At 38.1% G+C, this 16,312-nt stretch overlaps 1 protein-coding gene across 4 annotated transcripts in view; it reads left to right on the top strand.

The window, feature by feature from the left end:
• Positions 1–16,312, top strand: part of Ctnna3 (catenin alpha 3) — a 1,278,003-nt gene that overhangs the window by 1,017,915 nt on the left and 243,776 nt on the right. For all 4 annotated transcript variants that reach the window (XM_075980084.1, XM_075980083.1, XM_075980082.1 and 1 more), the window contains exon 13: positions 15,764–15,915. In XM_075980084.1, the coding sequence (XP_075836199.1) occupies positions 15,764–15,915 (152 nt within the window). The remainder of the gene's footprint in view (positions 1–15,763; positions 15,916–16,312) is intronic.

The raw sequence follows: 16,312 nt of genomic DNA, 5'->3' as shown, positions 1-16,312 counted from the left end.
CCCTCACCCTGCGCCAGAAACTAGACCTGAGTGCTCACACCATCAGCGGCCCCCAAACCACCAATGTAAGATCAGAACCCAAATTTCTTTCCCCAAATAAATCTTAGGCGCCAAATAGTACCTTGAAAACTCATCTTTAATTTTTTTTTACTTCCTAAAGTCTATCAGCAGGAAATGAGAAAATGTTATGTTGATTCTTAGCACACTTTTTTTTTAAGGAGAAATAATTTTCAAGCAGTATCCATCGTAAATGCTCTTAATGGCTGCCATGTCTCAACCTCTTTATCCTAGATGGCCTGGTGTGTGTGCTACAGCTTCTATCCTAGAAGTTGATATGGGGGAGCAGTATATTAACACTATTTACTTGGTAATACAATTAGTAAAGACACCAGACATCATGAATATAAACAAGGCTCTCTGAATTACATCCTCATTGTCTTATAGCAGAATGATTGCATACAACCTCAGTTTAATTAAAAAACAAACGTGGCACTGCTCGAAGACCCTTTCTTTGAGAAGTTCTACCCATCAGAGGTCTAGCTCGGAGTCTAGCATCATTTTGCTCACTCCTCAGCTCTTCCTCCCCTCAGTTTCCAGTTCAAATCTTTTCATTTACCCAGATCAGTCTGAGGGAGCAAATGGGAGCTTCTCACTTCTTTGAATCCTGTCACTAACCATAGCTCATGAATTTAGGAAGCTTAATGACCTGTCTCATGTCAAACCTCAGCTCTCTCATAACAAAGAATAACAATGTCATTTGATGAAGTCAAAATCCCACTTTGACGTGACATGCAGGGTAGCTGTCATAGATGCACCATTACTGGCTGATATTCTGTAGCCAGGTTTTATCTTGCTCTTGGATTCCTACCACTACTCTGCACTGTCTTACTTATTGATGTGTGTTCCATTAAATGTACTTTAAATACATGATGAGTGTTTGGAACTGAAAGGGACTTCATCATTCTGGGCTCCTAATCCATCCAAATGCTTAATCTGCTTATATTATTTACAAAGTGTTAGTTATCTCTTTTCCTTGCTGCCAGTTGTGGTCATGATATTCTTAGCTGGATAATAGAGAATAAGGAGAAGACACTGGGGATTTTTCTTCCTTGAAAAACAAGAGGTTACCGACTGCTCTCCTCACTGCCTCCTTCCCTTCTGCTTTTGGCTACGTGCAGACTTGAAGTTTGGCTGCCTTAACTGATTTGCAGCCATGCAGTGATAAGCCTAAGGACAAAAGCCAACACTGAGAGGACCACAGAGTGCGCACAGGAGGGGAGCCTGGATCTCTATCTGTACTGTTGAGCTGCGGAATCCACTGTGACTGCCTGAATATTGCATCAGACAATAAGAAACATCTCTTTCTAAAGTCGTTTTGATCTAGGTTTGCTCTTCAGGCTGCTGAAAGTGTTGTAATCTGCCAGATGAAGATACTGGAATCTCTTTATAAACATGGATTGGAGGACATCAGAATGAGAAAGCAGAATGCTCTCCTGAATGAGGGTGACAAGAGACAGCATAATTTGGGACAGATGACTCTATATGTAATATACAAAACCTCAAATTACATGTCTAGCTTTATTCTGTGCCTGATTTTTTTACTATGTCTCAATCACTTCCCAGAAATTATTTTATTTTGTATTTACCTTAAAGCTGGATCTTATAGGAATTATTTTATTTTCCTACTTACTAATTAGGTAGGATTAAATTCCCTTCATCTCCCATCATTTATGGCTGTATTTTAAGTTGGGGTGCAAACTTACATGTAAAAAACTACTTACAAATTTATATTTTATTAAAATTTCAGCTCACTGAACACTGTACCATTAACTAAGTACTGCTTACAACAAAGAAAATATAGTGTCAGGTTTTTTTAAAAAAATGTGTAGAATTCACTCATGTGAAATATATGTGTGTGTGTGTGTGTGTGTGTGTGTGTATTCACATAGGTGGGCAGATCTATCTTTGTTTGTATTTGCAAATGTGTGTGAATACATGAAATGGCCAGAGGTTGGAAATGGATGTCTTCATGGATTAACTCTCCACCATATACCGTGAGGCAGGGCCTCTTACATTAGCTCTAGTTTGTGTTATCTAACTAGCCATCCTTCTCTGAAGATTTCTATCTCAGCTTCCCATTAGCGGAATGCTGTCCTTAAAGGCAGGGCATCATGTTTATGTGTCTTTTGCTTTGTCCTGGGAGCAACACTGCCGTCATGTTTGTGGAACAGCTCTTCACCTATTGAGCCATCTCCCAAGACTCACTCGCTAGTATTTTTAATGACTATTTTTCATCAAAACAGGAACAAAGTGCTCAACTCTCTGATTTCGATCCAACACATCCAGCTGTTAAAGTATCACTCCCTGAGTATTTCCACTTTTTAATTTATTATCAAGCCTTTCACATCCCTTACCTTATGATTTTTCTTTTAAAGCTGGGGAGAAGAGCAATGCTTAGCCAACATTTTCTAAAATGTCACAACATTTCCTGAAGTAGGATCTTGAAATCCACACAGATAATCTTCCCCCATATTAAAGTCTCACATGAGTCTGTCTGACTTCCAAAACAAGCCAGTGAACAAAATAAGCTTTTATGATCCCCACATTAGGTATGCAAATATTTAAGGGTAAACAGAATGGGCACCCCTTACTTAGGTGTCAACATTTTGGAGCACAGCAGCTCTGGTATGAGGAAGAAGAAATGAAAACCCAGGCTTTTGCTTAGAAAACCTCATTTTAATGACTTTGTAAGTCAGAAATTGAAATCTCCTTATGGTAATAATCAATTTGAGCAACATCTGAGAAAGTACAATAGGAGTCATAAGTTTTACCTTTATCACATAAGGGTCATAAAATGCCCCAATGGGCAATTTTATCTACTAGCTTCGTCTTAAATCCTTAAAAAGTCTTTTAAAATAATGAGTCTATTTCCTTACCAGGTAACTGAATATACCTTCACAGACTTGGAAGTTATATCCACAGTGTTACCCATTTATTCAATTTTGATTGAAGTATAAAACAGAAAATGAAATGTGCTATTGTTGTGTTGGTTCTATGTGTTGTATTGGTGTGTATGTGTGTGTGTGTGTGTGTGTGTGTGTGTGTGTGTGTGTGTGTGTGTGTCGTATGTTCGTATGCATGTGTAAATGCTGAGATGTGAGTTTACATATGGAGGCCAGAAGATAAACTTACATTTCATTACCCAGGTGTGTCCACCTTTATTTTTTATTTATTTTGAGACTCACCGAGTTGACTAGACTGGCTGACAAGAGAGCCCCAGGAATCCACCTTGACAAACCTCTCGAGTGTTGGAACTAGAAGCACATGCTGGCAGGATTAGCTTTTATACTGCCTTTTGTCCGGGCTGACATTCAACCTGACTTAATGATTAATGACAAAAGTTATATGTACACCTCATGCAGCAAGAACGATGTGAAAAAAAAAGCAGTCAGGGTCACGAAATGTCATCACCACCTTGAGAGTGTCCGCTACTAAAGTAGGGACAGTGAGAGATAATTTTAATAAGAATGTATCATGTCCCATATTGCTACTACCACAGACGCCTGGGACTTTTTGCCTGACAGAACTTGGGACAATTATCTTGTCCACTGTGTCCAGATGATGTGCTGACAGGTTATTTTCTGAGCAATAACTGAGATGTGTGACCTGCTGTCCTTGCCAGCAGAGAGCCCATTCTGTAGTTGACAGCAGCCCTCCCTGCACGGAGAGCCTGACATTTGTAGCCTTGTAGCCTTTTGGTCCCACACACCTGGATTTGATTTCTCATGCAGGTAGGGCGCCTTTGAGTTCTTTCTTGTTTTAAAGTTAGACGCCGGCGTTGCTTTCTTGCGAATGGTCTCTGAAGGCATGATTCTCTTTATATGAGTCCTCCATACATGCAATCAGCAGCTGTACCTATCTATAATAACAGCATTTTTAATTCCAAATGCTGTGTTTCCCCTCGTGTCAGTGAGACATGGTTATCTCCTTTCTGAATGTAGATAGGATTTCTGAAATTCAGATTTTGTGCAGATCCAGTTCCTATTATTGTCTATAGAGAGATCAATAAGTCAATAACTATGCAGTCCAGCAAAGGTTTAGAATGCTGAATAAGATTTATTGTTCTTATATGTACTGAATAAATGCGGTTTCATTAATAAATGATGGAAAACAGAAATAAGACCTATTATTAAAAGACTATTAAAATTTAATATTGTCAATTCTTCTTCAACTGATATAAATAAATTAATTGAAAGCGAGTACTTAAATTCTTTATTTCAGTATTCATTTGATTTCCTTATTTCTTCTCAAGTGGTACATATATTATTCCATACACATTATATAAGGTGAGTGCTAGAAAACCAGAGTCCCTCTTGCTCATAAACACCAAGAAAATACTAACAGAAATAGTTTGATTCTATTTAATCTTTCAAACTGAGGGAAAAATAGTACAGCAACTAGTATATAATAGATTTTAATGGAAAAAATCGCTCCATCCCTGCCTTATCTGTGTCACCTTTGGTGACTACACAGTTACAAAGCTTAGGATGTGGACATATTTCAATTTCTATTGTTAAGCTTAATGCCATGACTTCAAATGTTATTTCCATGCAAGTATTCCTTTGATCTCTATAACTGCCTGTGCCCTAGCCTCTTTTCCTCCCCTTTTCCTTCTGCATTCCTCCTCTCTCTCTGATAAGATCCGCTGGAATTTCAGGAAACTCAACATAAACGCACAGTACTCTTTCTCAAAGATCTCTGTTCCATGTCTGGATTCTTTATTCTTCCTTTCTGCTGAAATTTGTCACCAATACTTTGGTCATCTTGAGTACTCCCTTTCCTACACCCCTCAACATCTATCTCAAAAGCAACTGCCTCCTCCTTCTCATAGTGGTTGCCAACATCCTTCCTTAGCCCTTCATGAATTGCCCCCCACAGTAGCAGGCCAGCATCTTGGTGCTTCAACCACTTCCATGGTTAATAATAGCTATAAATATTAAATCAGGATTTCCAAATTCTCTCTCTCTCTCTCTCTCTCTCTCTCTCTCTCTCTCTCTCTCTCTCTCTCTCTCTCTGTGTGTGTGTGTGTGTGTGTGTATGTGTGTTACCGTCTTATTCTAATGTAATGGCATAAAACTGGTAACCAAAGCTTTGCTCTCTATGAAGCAGCATGAGTGTGGGAAGCCCCATTGGTCCCGTCAGGCTCCTCCCTCGCCTGCTGTTTTCTCCCTCCCATCTGCAAAGCCTCCTGAGACACTCTCCTGGGAACTCAGTGAAAAACCACTCGGAAAACATCTTTTCAGACAAGTTAATTATGACGAGATGATGAAATGGTATTTCAATCATGCTGCAAGGGAATAAGCTTGAGCACATTAAATTAAAATCTTTCTTAATGATCGGGAGAGTTCAGAGGGATTACATGATGGTTGTTATTGGATTATACAGGAGTACTCCCAAAAATCTGGTTAAAAACGATCAAGCACTTAACTTCATGGTTAATTGAGGCAAGTCTAATTTTCTAGGAAATATCATATTCTAAGAGAAGTCTGTTTTGAAATGGTCAGTTGTTGTCGGGGTTTCTGTCCTGCCCAGTTCCCGCAATCATTAAATTCCAAAGAAATCACAGAGAGGTCCACATTAACTATAAACTGATTGGCCTAGTATCTCAGGCTGCTTATTAACTCTTACAACTTATATTAGCCCATTATTCTTATCTGTGTTAGTCACAGGGCTCAGTGCCTTTTTCAGCGGGCAGGTCACATCTTGCTCCTTCTGTGGCGTGGCCAGGACTACAGAGAGAACTTCTTTTTTCTCACAATTCTCCTGTTCCCATTGACCCACCTCTACTTCCTGTCTGGTTGTCCCGACTATACTTCCTACTTGGCTACTGACCAATCAGCGTTTATTTAAAATATAATTGACAAAATACAATTGTCCCACACCAGTCAGTTTTACCAGGATTGTTGATTTCCCCAGAAAAATAAAAAAGCGTAATAGCATTAAAAAGAAACTATCCCAAATGCAGGATGCTGTGACTCAGTTCCCCATCGATAGCCACATCAGAACCCCTGCCACATTAAGGGTGGACTATTAAAATCACTAACTGGTGGGATCTTTCTGACATTCTAAACATTAAGAGAAATAACAGTTTAAACTGTACTTTTTCTCATTTAAAACCTCTGAAGTTTAGTATTTGTCAGGAGGAGCAGCACCATTTTTTCTGATCTGGATTCTAGAGCCGAGAGAAAATTCGGGCTTATATGTAATTAATGAATTCCTTGGGTTACACCAGAACACATGACTGACTCTTACATCTGTGGCCATCTGGTAGGGAGCCATGTGTTTGTTTCATCTTCAAAGAGATTTTAGTCTTGAAAGGTATGATTCACATGACAAATCATCACCTTCACATGGGTTTGTGATGAGGTTTTACTAGCTAAGGAGTTGCAGGCATTTCTGCTTAATGAGACAGAACTTTGGTTTTGGTAGCTTTAAAATAGAGAAAATTATACATATAGGTCAATGAATATTTAAATTATTTGTCTTCGATTAGAAAAAATTAATATACGTATAGGTAGAAAGGGAATACGTATAGGTATAGCTGGAAATGGAAAGTCATAGCTCATGTCTAGGGATAGCCAGGCATCTATAGGTGGCTTAAGGACAATTCTTTCCTTAACATACAAAACAGATGGAGGAGGAAGAATCAGATAGGTCCAGGAGCATTAAAGTTAAGAAAGGCAAATATGCTTTTAGACACTTTTTCTCTTCATTTTCTGAGCAGCCTTATGATGACTTATAGATGGTCAGGGTTGGAAATAATAAAATGCTCTCCAGGAAGCTCGGTGTGTCTCAAACGCAAGGTTTTCTGCACACTTTTGCTGATACAGGGGATTTGGTGGTAGCTTTGAGTATTTGGGGTTTTATCCTAATTAATCCTCTTAACTTCAGAGTTCTGTGCATCAGCAATGCACGGAATGTACAGTGTGTGCCCTGTAGAAGTGAAGCCGTGGGCTGCAGCAGAGCTTTAGTGGATAGGAACAGAAGAGGGTAGAGAAGCCAGTGTTTCCATGTGCTGTGACCCTAGCACAGGGTGAGGCAACTGATTTGACAAAAAAAAAAAAAATCCCTCTGACTTTGACTTCCAGTGAGGTTGTAGATGCACCATTTTGAAAAAGAAAAAGGAAAATCTCATTGTAATTACCAGGCATAAAAACTGTACAATGCCAGACGTGCTTTTTCAGTACAAATTAACAACATATGTGTGTATGTAAATATTGCTTTCTTTGGACATCAAAGAGAATGATGAATGCCTAGCCTAATAGTGGGTTTCCTTTTTTATCTTTTGAATACAGTGAGAACATGGGGACACTGGTGCATTCTGACACAAAATGGAAAATGAGATAGATCCTTAATATAATCTGCATTAGCCTCTTAGCATAGCAAAATATAGAACACGGGAAATTTATAAAGAATAACAATGCACTCCTATCATAGTTCGGAGACAGAGAAGCATCAATACCTAGTGAAGGCCTTCTCCTTGCATCTAGACATGCCAGAAATTATCAAAGTGGGAAAGAACATGTGAAAACATAGGCTTCTCCACCTACTCACAAACACTACTAGAGAGACTATCCTCTCAGGCTCACTCACTCTGAAGCATCTTTGAAAGACCTCACCCTGGGTACCAGTACCATATACGTTTAGAGTTTTCATTTCTAACACAAGAATTCTGGATGCAAACATAAGAGATTCCCCAAACAGGGTGTCTTCATCCTGTACCCATCATGAAGACTTGCCATAAGAGAGGGCATGATGCAGGACATGTTCTGCAGAACAAATACACAGATGTGTGAATAAGATGGAGTGTTTTGCATCTTTATCATGCATAGAACATGGTAAATGGAGTTGTGGGAGATGGGGTATAAAACAAGATGAGAACATCATCTTTTCTACAATAAGCATCCACCAAGCATTTTCACCAAGTCTGGAAAATGGAGAGCACTGAGGGTTAGTAAAATTCCTGTGACAGTGGTGAGGATAGACCTGAGGACCACACACAGAAGGTGTGGCACGCTGTTTTCTAGGTAGGTGAAAGATGAGAAAGATCCAACCTACAGCAATAGTAATAAGAATTTGGAGACTTTTTTTTTAATTTTAGAATTATATGAGATATAAAAGCATTCAAACCTGATGAGGGAAGATACATATAAGAAAGAAAAGGGAACACAGCCATTTTATTCAGGTACTTGAGTATGTGGCAGTTACATTTACAAAGGTGAGAATCACAGATGCCATAGCAAATGTGGCAAAACCACGGTGATGTCTTTGTGTTACACACTGAATTGCTAGGGTCCTGTGATTCACGCCCTTTGAGAGATGCTAAATGTTTATGTATGTGAATGAATTTCACAAACACAATTAAAGAACGGTGTAGTAATTTGGGACTTCTATTTGCATAGGCTGTTGATGGAAGATAGAGAAAAAGATGGAAATATATCATCTAATTCCAAAGCTCAACTTGGTTTTCCACATCATTGCTAGCAAGCAGAATCAGAATCCTCGCACAGGCCTATAGTACAAGAGCTAATTTATACTGAATTCTTGTGCTGTTAAGCAACATAGAATCTAGACAAAACTACTAATAAGATAGGATGAGTAGACATATTCAGAAGTAGGTTTAATTATTTAAAAAAGAAAGGAAGGAGGGGAGGGAGGGGAAAGCAAGGAAGGAAGGGAGGAAAGAAAGAAAGAAGAAAGAAAGACACACATTTTTCATTGTAAAAAAAAAGGAAATACTTATTTAGGATGAGGGAGGTGACCTCATCCTCCAAATCTCTGATATTTTATTACTTTTGTTTTAATATTGTTATTTCTTTTCTAGATACTCACACTGTATATTAGATGGAGTGGGGCCCAGTGAGTAAAGGCTCCTGATGTCAAGCCTAAAGTTTGTTCTGAAAATTTGAATGAAATTTATGCCCTGGCCATGCTGAAGTGCACATGGGCAGCCCTTATATGGCGGTTCTGTTGAACTTGTCCATATTGGGTTTCACGGTCTAAGTTGATGAGGGCGACTGGCTAGATATCATCCTCAAAGTGTTTTACTGGGTGTTTCTAAATCACATCAAGCTGATAGGCAAGGTTACCCATCACAAGCATCTAACATAGTTAACACTGTGATAAAACTAGACACCAGCTCTTAGTCATTGGCAGTATTCTCTGCTTTATTGACAACATACACTCTCCAGAATAAAAATGTATATGTTCTAAATAAGAATTGTTTACATACTTTTCATTTTGAAATATTAAAAATATCTTTGCTATATAGTATTTGTTTTTGAAATTTACAGGATTCCACATTTGTTAACATTGAAATAACTATATGTGGTATATTATTAGGATATATGGCATTTCAATTCTAACTTGTATATTTTATTCTGAAATAAACCTTTAATTTTTTTAAGCAGATTTTAATATTGTTAAAGATTATGGAATAATCTCACTGATGGCTGTGATTACATTATCTGAATTAAAAGGCATTTCCTGTGCTACATAAGAACTTGTTATATGCAGAGATACAAGACACAGAATTTTAAAAAAGCATGTTCAATTTTCTTGTATCTGATCTTCATTTATCTTGAATCTTTGTACAACTGCAATCAATATTTAAAACTTCAGGGAACTTAAATTAATGTGGTTTAAATACGTAAGTATGTTTAATTCATAGGCATTGTTCTACAAAGCAGAGTAGAAATTGATTATAAGATTTTGAGTAAGAAATTGATGCAGTTCTTTTATTGATGCTGGTTGAATACATTTAAAAACTCACATTCCATTCATAGCAACTGAAATAATCTTTTTTATAAGTATTTTTCTCACAATTTCTCCTCCTTTGTGAAGCTGTATATTTATGTTATTTGCACATACTTTTAACCAGACAACTAAAGAGGAATATTTATAAGTATGTTTTTAAATCTGTAATTTTTTTGAGACACAGTTTCTTTGTGTAACAGCCTAGGCTGTCCTTAAACTTGCCTTAAGGAAATCCAGTAAGCTAGAACTCTGAACATTCAAAGAGAAAAGAGGAATAAAGAAAAAGAGAGCCAGTGAGTTAAAGTTATCTTCTGCAAAATGAGCAAATTGGCCATTTGTTCTGTGTGAGCATAGATAGCTCCCTGCATATAGTGCACTGTGTTCAGTTCTTCTGGTTACACTTACTCATGAGCAGGAAGACATTTGGAGATGAGTAGGAAGGTGGGAGATGGCTAGGCTGAGATTATTTGGTGTACTTTCTGGACTTCAGAAATTCAGGGGAGCAAACCTTTCACCCTAGGCTACTGAAGGGTGGTACCCACTCTCCTAGCTGTTGCTTGAGTCCTGATATTCATGCAAACGATTTCTTAGCAATGTTAGTTCCTAGTGACTTCAGCCTCTTCACTGGCTGTTTAAGGTGCAGATAAAGTCTCTAGAGACGATAATATTATGGAAGAGTGGCCAAGATGGAAACGACACCATCTCTTTAACTTGGTTAATCAATTAGGTCACATACATCACTTCTGCTCTGTTTACTGGGCATGCAGATGGTACAACACAGGGATGGAAAATTCAGAGACTTAGGTACCAAGAGAGGTATTTGGGATCATGTTGAAGACTCATTATCACATCTCATGAAAAGTTAAGTTTGTGTGCTCTGAATATTCTTATGGTAAAAGAGTTGATATTAATAAGTAGAACAATAAATAATTAGAAATATTAAAAACATCAGAAAATTATAATTCAGAAAAAAATTAGCAGGCAATGTATTAACCCCAAACCAAGTGATATATTATGGATAAAAATCATTAAATATTCCTTGGCACAGGTCCCACTTTAAATATGTCCATCTTATTTAAAGATTTATTTTATTTTAATTATGTGTAGATATGTGTATCTGTGTGTGTACATGTGCATATAAGTGCAGGTGATGATGGAGACAAAAATCAGACCTTAGAGCCCTGAGGATGGAGTTTGGAAGGTTGTGAGCTGTCCAATATGGGTTCCGGAAACTGAACTTTGGGTCTTCTGCAAAAATATTTCATTCTCAATCATCTCCTTTGCTTCCAAATATGTCAATTCTTAAATAATTTAAAGAGTGACTGTGATTTAAATTTAAAAAATGATGTGAGAAATTTAAATTTAAAATAGATAAATTTTTCCAATTCAAAGGCATTTAGATTCTCTAAAATAATTCAACTATTAATTAATATTAGCATCCATCTTAAACATGAAAATTTCAAAGTATAAACATGAAGAATGAGTAGATTTCTATCACTAGAGACATTCAAATGTAGACACTTGACCTATTAACTAATCAAAGATGTATATATAATAAGATATCTGTACGAGGCTAACAGCATCATTGTCAACTTTAGTAAGCCCTGTCTTGGATTAAAGAGATGACTTAAAGGTTAAAAGTGTATATTGCTCTCGCAGAGGGCCAGATCGTTTATCGTCCACATCAGGAAGCTCAAAACTGCCTGCAATTCTTGCTCCCAGGAGCATCACATCCGTGGTACCCATACTTATATTGAAGACACACACACACACAGACACACACACAGACACGGACACACATTTAAAAAAAATCTTAAACTCTATGTCCAGATGTGCTATCCTTAATTTCTTAGTTTTGTAAATGGTAGAAGCAGGATTTGTAAGGCTAGAAAAGCTGTTCTTATTAGCTCTGTGGTCTGCCCTAAATGGTCAGAGTCAGTGGGAACTCCAGGACAAAACCTCTGAAAAGGAGCAAGGTCTTCTCAGTCATGGATTTGGATTTTTGGCAGTTCTAAACAGTTCTCTATTCAAAGACCCATACATATTGAACAAATAGGAACTTTAATATTAGTGTTAAATAAAGCAGAAATGCAATGAAGTAATGATTGGAGCCACTCTAAGATGAGTCGCCCTTGCTGTTATAAATGGCTTCCCCAGCTGTGAAACAGAGCACCCTAAGACAATGGCTTAGCCCTGTGTATCTTTTTTAAAGTCAGACTTCCCTGTGCATTAGTAATCTTCAAATACTGCAGCATAATTATAAATATTTTAATCTGGGTTTATCAGTGACTGGCAATGTGAATTGGTGACGTCATTTCTAAGCATCACTTATAATGAGTCTGGAACTCTTTTCTGACCTATTTAATTAGTTATTATGTACCCTCATCTACTTCCAAATGTGCATAATAAATTTAGCAAGGATTAAGAGGGATAAAATATTCGTGAGTTCCTGCCGCAGAAAGACTCAAGGCTTAGTAGACTTTGGCTCCATAGGTCTGTTAATCTCATTGTCAGGAAATTAACATTAATTTTCCCAGCAGCATGGCAGTTTAGAAGTCTCAAGGACTTTACTTACTAAAAAGGAGACAGTGGAGATTTAGGGTCCAGAGAGCAGGCCCCAGAGTCGCACACACCTGCCCTCCGCTGATTGGCTGTATGACCTCGGTTTCCTCATCAGGTGAATCAGGGCAATAATAGCTTTCAGTTTCCAAAACTACTGTGAGAATTACATCGGACTTGCAGGCAACATGCCCTGCCTGGGACAAAGTAATAACTCAGTGAGGGCTGGGAGACAACTAGAACCCAAAAAGGGCACAGCACAATAGTAAAAGGTCCTGTGCATCTTGGGGCAAAAGGGTAGGCAGAGACAGGAGAATCCCTGGAAGCTCATGGACCGGCTGCCTCGGTGCACTAAGCAGAAAATGACAAGGGAGACCCTGCTTCACATAAGGTGGAAGGTGAGGACCAGAGTGCAAGGCTGTCTCCTGATTGCCACACAGGTGCCTGCTCCCCTCCCTTACTCCCCTTCCCAAGGACTAATTTTTTTCTTTTCTTTTTTCTTTTTAAGAGCCCAGAGAATAGGTCTGGGAAAATGACTCAGCAGTTAGGGGTACTTGCTGCTCTTGCAGAGGTCTAGTTTGCTTTCCAGCAACCATATCCAATGACTCAGAAGCATCTGCAAGTCTGGCTTCAGGACTTCTGGCACTCTCTACAGTCCTCTTAGAGTACAGTGTGCATTCTTTCTTCACTGTGTTTGGAATAGATAGAATGACTGATAGCCTTCAGTGGGTTTGCCTTTTTATTTAAAGATTCATTTTATTTCATATGTGTGTGTGTGTGTGTGCGTGCGTGTGTGTGTGTGCATGTGCAAAGGTGAGAAGGCCATGAGTGACAGTTAATTCTCTGCTTCCACTATTCCTGTCCCAGGAGCTCACCTCAGGTCTCCCAGCTTGGCAGTAAGCATCCTTCCCCACTGAGCCATCTTGTCAGAGTTTACAGTTTCTTAAAACCCAGGTAGATGATGAATTCAAGACAGACTTGTCATATTCCTAAATCTTCTTTAAGCAGTTACTTAATTATACTATATTTACTTTGTATTTTCTTGGAAGTACTAAGAATAATACTTCCTAGTTAGATGCAAGCAACCACATGACTGTGGTCTAAGTAAAGCGCAGATGCAGATGAGGTTTAAGGTAATGAAAGAGAAATAATGCGTTACACACTAAGCAAAAGGTCTTTATTCCCTTCTGTACCTCCAGGATGGGAAGAGAGATGATGTGGACGTCTTTGCTGCTAGGGAGATGCTAACAGATTGAAAGTGTCAATCAAGACTTAATGTGTTGCCTGCATGTTGATAAAAGAGTTTTGAGTGAGGAAGATTGGGAGCTTTCCTTCAAGAGGCTGTAACAGCTTTTGAGAGTACAGCACATTCTTCACTAAGTGCTTAGGGTGCAGAAAGGATACTAATGGAGCTAGAAGCCATTCACTTTCTCTGTTTATGGTAGTAACTAGGGTAGGTGGTTTGTGTTCACAACTAGAATTTGAAAGAGATGTGGAATAGCTGAACTTATTTTTATTAAGAATTCCTACTCTTTTTTATACTGCCAAATGAATAAATAAATAATTAGATAGATAGTTAGATATTCACCCATTCAGTATATTCAGTATATTCTAGAAGCCTGTATAAATATGTTTTGATGTACCTCTGAAATGAACAAAACCTAAACCACACTGAAATGCAAGCTGAATAGTCAGAATTGTCCCCATACCTTTGCTTGGCTTTTGGAGACTTAATTCATTCATTTTTTTTCAACTACCCAACTCATTAAATATCCACTACATACCAGGGTAGACAGGAGAAAGTTTCATGAAATCATTGGATACTTAAAATCACAGTAAGGCCATGACTCATTCATGAAACAATTTTCTGACTGCGGATTTTGTGGCAAATCATCTTTTTTTTTTTTTAAAGAAGATGTTTCATTAAAAAGATTGGTTATCCTAAGAAAGGAGCATGATATAAACCATAGAATGGACTCAAGTAAGAAATGGTGATGGCTACAGGCAGCAGGCGTACAATTTGGCAATGTATTTAGGATGTCATTATATTATTAAGTATATTGCACTTAATATTTGGATAGAGATAATAAAGAGGAATAGGCAAAGAAAACACTTGTTTTTTTAAGCATTTATCTGTTTACTTCCAGTGAATGACTGGGCAGAAGGTAGAACGTGGCTATGGTTTGATTATGACTTTGTTTAAATCTGATCCTCATTATGAAATATTAGAAGACAGATCCCAAATGGAACTTTCAAGCGATTTGCACTGTCTGCACCAGCAGATTCCCCCATGAATACTTACATTAGTGGATTTGACTGCTAATGGGTTACCTCGAGTAGGCTTGGCTAGGTCTGTCTCACATTCCCCGTGATTGGGGTCACATTAAGACACCACCAGCATCAAGGCTGCAGAGGCTGAAGGTGTTCCAAATGAGTTTGAACTGCCGGATGTGGGCGCAAAAATCAGGTGTCCAGAACAGCATACTTGCTCCTAACTGCTGAGACATTTCTCTGGCCCCATTTAATTTATATTAAAAGTTAGAGAAGCCTTTTTTATTATGTACTTATTTTAATATCTTAACTTGACAGTCATCCATAGTTTTAACTAACAAGATTCCTCCTTGTACATAGTTAGGGTACTGCTGTTTCCGAGCTGTCATGCATAAGAGGATGTCGAGATGTTTTGTTTTGATTGTGGAGAAACATCTTACCCAAAGAATGTTCATAACACTTTTATTGTTCTTATAAGATACAATTAGTATCTGTAGCTACATATATAGATATAACTGTAGATAACTGTTTAGTTAGTACATCTCAGAGGCCTTGTTACCCTTTTCAGTTTTGAATTGCATGGGCTTATTTGAGAGCACATTGCACGACACACCATACATGTGAAGCTCAGAAGATGATCTGGAAGGAGTTGGTTACCTCCTTCCACCTTGTGAATTCCAAACATCAAATTCAGCTTGTCAGGGCTGGCAGCAAGAGCTTTGCCTGCTAGGCTACGTTGCCAGTTAGGTATTTTCTTTCTTTAAATATCTTTACAGTCATCGTTCCAACCAGTTTTCACAGAGCCTCGATTTTTCAATTTCGTGAGATTCATATTCAATAGTTTTAGAAATGAGAAATGCTCTCAAGCTTGCTCAAAAGAAGCAGAACATAAAGAAAAAGAATATTTTATATTTCCGTAACTATACTTCTCATTGTCTTTGATTGCTTTTTTCCCCAGATGTTGAAATAACTCTTCCATAATGTGTGATTCTCTGTATTTAAAATATTAAAAATGTAGCAATGAGATACTCATTTAAGATACAATTCTTCATTTCCAAGACAGTAAAGGAATCCTGGAATTCAAAGGAGATAATCTTCTTATTGTTTATTTTCACAGTGATCCCAGAGTTCGTGACCCAAGTGAATGCTGCCTTGGATGCCCTAAGCAAGAACTCACTGACTGTTCTTGATGATAATCAGTTTGTGGACATCTCAAAGAAGATCTACGACACAATTCACGATATCAGATGTTCGGTCATGATGATTCGGGTAAGCTCACTTTACCTATGCTGGAGTTTTTCCAGAATTCCTCACCATCTGGAATGTTTGGAAGGATACGAACAAATGTTTGATTTCTTTGGTCTTATACCCATCAGATCTTTAATCCTTCCATATTTTGAATTCTAGTGTTTCTCCAAAGCCAGATCTTGTGTCATTTGACTTACATCTTTGGTTATAACCAAACCAAACCAAAACAACAGCAAAACTCAGAAACAACAGGCTTGATTTCCCTAACAGGCAGCAAGGATCGCTTTCACTGCTAAAACAAGGTGTTTCTGTGGCCAAACCCTCCCATCCTAGGCTGTAGATTCACACAGAATTCTGCCAGAAGCCTGATATCTGGAACTGCTAGGAACAACAAGCCCTTTAAACTTCCCAATCTGGG

The sequence above is a fragment of the Microtus pennsylvanicus genome, chromosome 7 (assembly GCF_037038515.1).
Source record: "Microtus pennsylvanicus isolate mMicPen1 chromosome 7, mMicPen1.hap1, whole genome shotgun sequence".
Classification (NCBI taxonomy): domain Eukaryota; kingdom Metazoa; phylum Chordata; class Mammalia; order Rodentia; family Cricetidae; genus Microtus; species Microtus pennsylvanicus.
Note: the sequence above shows the minus strand (reverse complement) of the source record. Positions and strands in the feature narration are given on the sequence as shown.